At 32.5% G+C, this 2450-nt stretch overlaps 1 protein-coding gene across 1 annotated transcript; it reads left to right on the forward strand.

Annotated features, from left to right (window-relative positions):
• On the forward strand, positions 1 to 1356 carry LOTGIDRAFT_93542 (hypothetical protein; the record flags this gene model as incomplete). The annotated part of the gene is made up of 1 exon (XM_009057035.1): positions 1 to 1356. A coding segment is annotated over one exon (1356 nt), but the record flags the coding sequence as incomplete, so codon positions are not given.
• Between the last annotated feature and the right edge of the window lie 1094 nt (positions 1357 to 2450).

A 2450-nucleotide genomic window follows, 5' to 3' on the forward strand; every position in this document is an offset into this window, starting at 1 on the left:
TTAGACGTAATGATGATAGGTATTGACTCAATCTCTCGTTTCAATCATATTGTCAAAATGCCTAAAACTCGTGACTTTCTCCTGACCAATCTTTCAGCCATTGAGTTGGAAGGTTATAATAAAGTGGCTGATAATACAGTTGTTAATTTAACACCAATGTTCACTGGTAATTTCCTTTCCGAGGAACATCAGCGTCTTAATATCTCAGATAGAAAATCTTCTTTTGTTGATGATTTCAATTTCATCTTAAAAAATTATTCCAAAATGGGTTACGCACTACTTTTTGCAGAAGACCATCCTTTGATTTCTATATATAACTACAAAGCTCATGGTTTCAAGAACCCTCCAACAGACTATTACTTTCGACCATTCACTCTGTCGCTTGATGATGATTCTTCAGTATGGAATAATGGATTCTGTATTTTGAATCGCCCAGAAACGAACATAGTATTAGATTATTCATCAGATTTTATGAACTATGTTAAAGATGTGCCAAAATTTTCATTTACATTCAATACGCGATTAACTCACGACAGCATAGAAATACTTACTACTGCCGATTTATATTATTATGAATTTTTGGTCAGGACGTTTCAAAGTGGGGTTTTAAATAATACGATCTTAATGTTTTTTGGTGATCATGGATATCGCTTTGGAAAGATCATGAAAACAGATTATGGAAGAATACAAAGTCGCCTACCAATGATGTATATTGTCTTTCCAACTTGGTTTTCTAACAGATATCCCGACATATATAAAAATGTCGTGACTAATAGCAAACGGTTGACCACGCCGTTTGATATTCACGAATTTCTAAAGGACATCTTAGACTTCACTGGTGTTCCAAGAAAAACATGCTCAGTGGGCCAACGTGGTATAAGCCTTTTTGATTGCATTCCAGAATTTAGGAGATGTGAAGACGCACAAATTCCTCTTCATTATTGTACTTGCAAATATAAAGATGTTGAAGGGTTTTCCATTGGTGACGAAATTGTACAAAGAGCTTCACAATACCTAGTTGATTTAATAAACAAAAATATTTCTCCGTTCCGACAATGTTCTCAATTAAAATTAGCTTCAATAATCAGCGCCAGAGTGTCTGTTACAAACTACAATTTAAACATCACTTATCAAGATATTTTACAAAAGTTGGATACAAAATGGCGGGAAAAGGACTGTTTGATGTTCGGGATAGTGATCAAAACGACACCTGGTGATGGTATGTTCGATGCCACTGTGATGTATAAATTAAAGCTAAAGAAATTCTTTACCTCCTTGGAAAGTATAGATAGAATAAATAGGTATGATTCTGATGGGGATTGTGTAACACCTAATATGAGGTCTTTTTGTTACTGCTCCTAAATCCTGGGCGTGGGTTCAATAAGGGATCAAAATGTCTCAGATAATCAGTGAAACACTTTTCTCCATAATGAAGCTTATTAAATACTATCTATAATTACCGTTACATTTCAAGAGAGTAATTTAATTATTATGGAACTATGAATATAATGTGACAAAAGTTCACCAAGTGCTCTTATTAATTTTTCTTCCATTTTCTTTTTCACCTTTTCAATTTTTGTTCAAGTGATACCTGTATAATGAATGTTTAAAATATTGTCAATCAAAATATCCAAAGAACATCATCATCATCATTATCATCATTATTATCATTATTATCATCATTATCATCACGGCTGTGATAGTTTTTTTTAGATTGTAGCTTCTACTCTTGTATTTGATTCCAAAAGCTTTTTTTGCAAATTTTAAACGTATCAAATTTTAATCTTTACATTGCAAAATCATGATGTTTTAATGCGAATTCTTTGCCCATTTGCCAACTGGAACTACTATGGTCTAAACTTTAACATATTGTCAATCTGAAAATAATGATAGCATAAAGCAAACTTTCGACTATTGTAAAACAGACTCTTACTATCAATGATCAGTGACAGTGTTGGAAAAGATCTAGCAATAATAATGTGGTACTATAATGATTTCACGTCAGGGTCTAGCTGTTTTCTGGCAACGAAAATATTATGCTAAAGACAATGATATAAAATATTTGGCTTCCTAAAGTTTTAGTCTGTGCAACAAATTCAGTGGCATTCTTATTTTTAAGCGCTCACTGAATTGTAGAGCGTACATTGTCTTCACCCATATCCGACGGTCCATCCGTAACAAGAAAGCATAATACTTTACAGAATTTGGATAAAATTTGTTGAAAAGATGAAACTCTATCGAAAATAAAATAAATCGGAAAGTATATGAGATATTCTCAACAATCTTTGAAACACGTACATTTAATTATGGATTTTGAGAAACTTGGTGAAATTATTGATACACGTATTGATAGAAATTAAAGAAGTTAAATTAAAGAAGGTAATGCATGAATGAATTTAAGGCGTATGCTGGTTTTGCCAAATGTTCTGATGTAAAGGAAAGCTACCAAT

The sequence above is a fragment of the Lottia gigantea genome (assembly GCF_000327385.1).
Source record: "Lottia gigantea unplaced genomic scaffold LOTGIsca_3, whole genome shotgun sequence".
NCBI classification, from domain to species: Eukaryota; Metazoa; Mollusca; class Gastropoda; family Lottiidae; genus Lottia; species Lottia gigantea.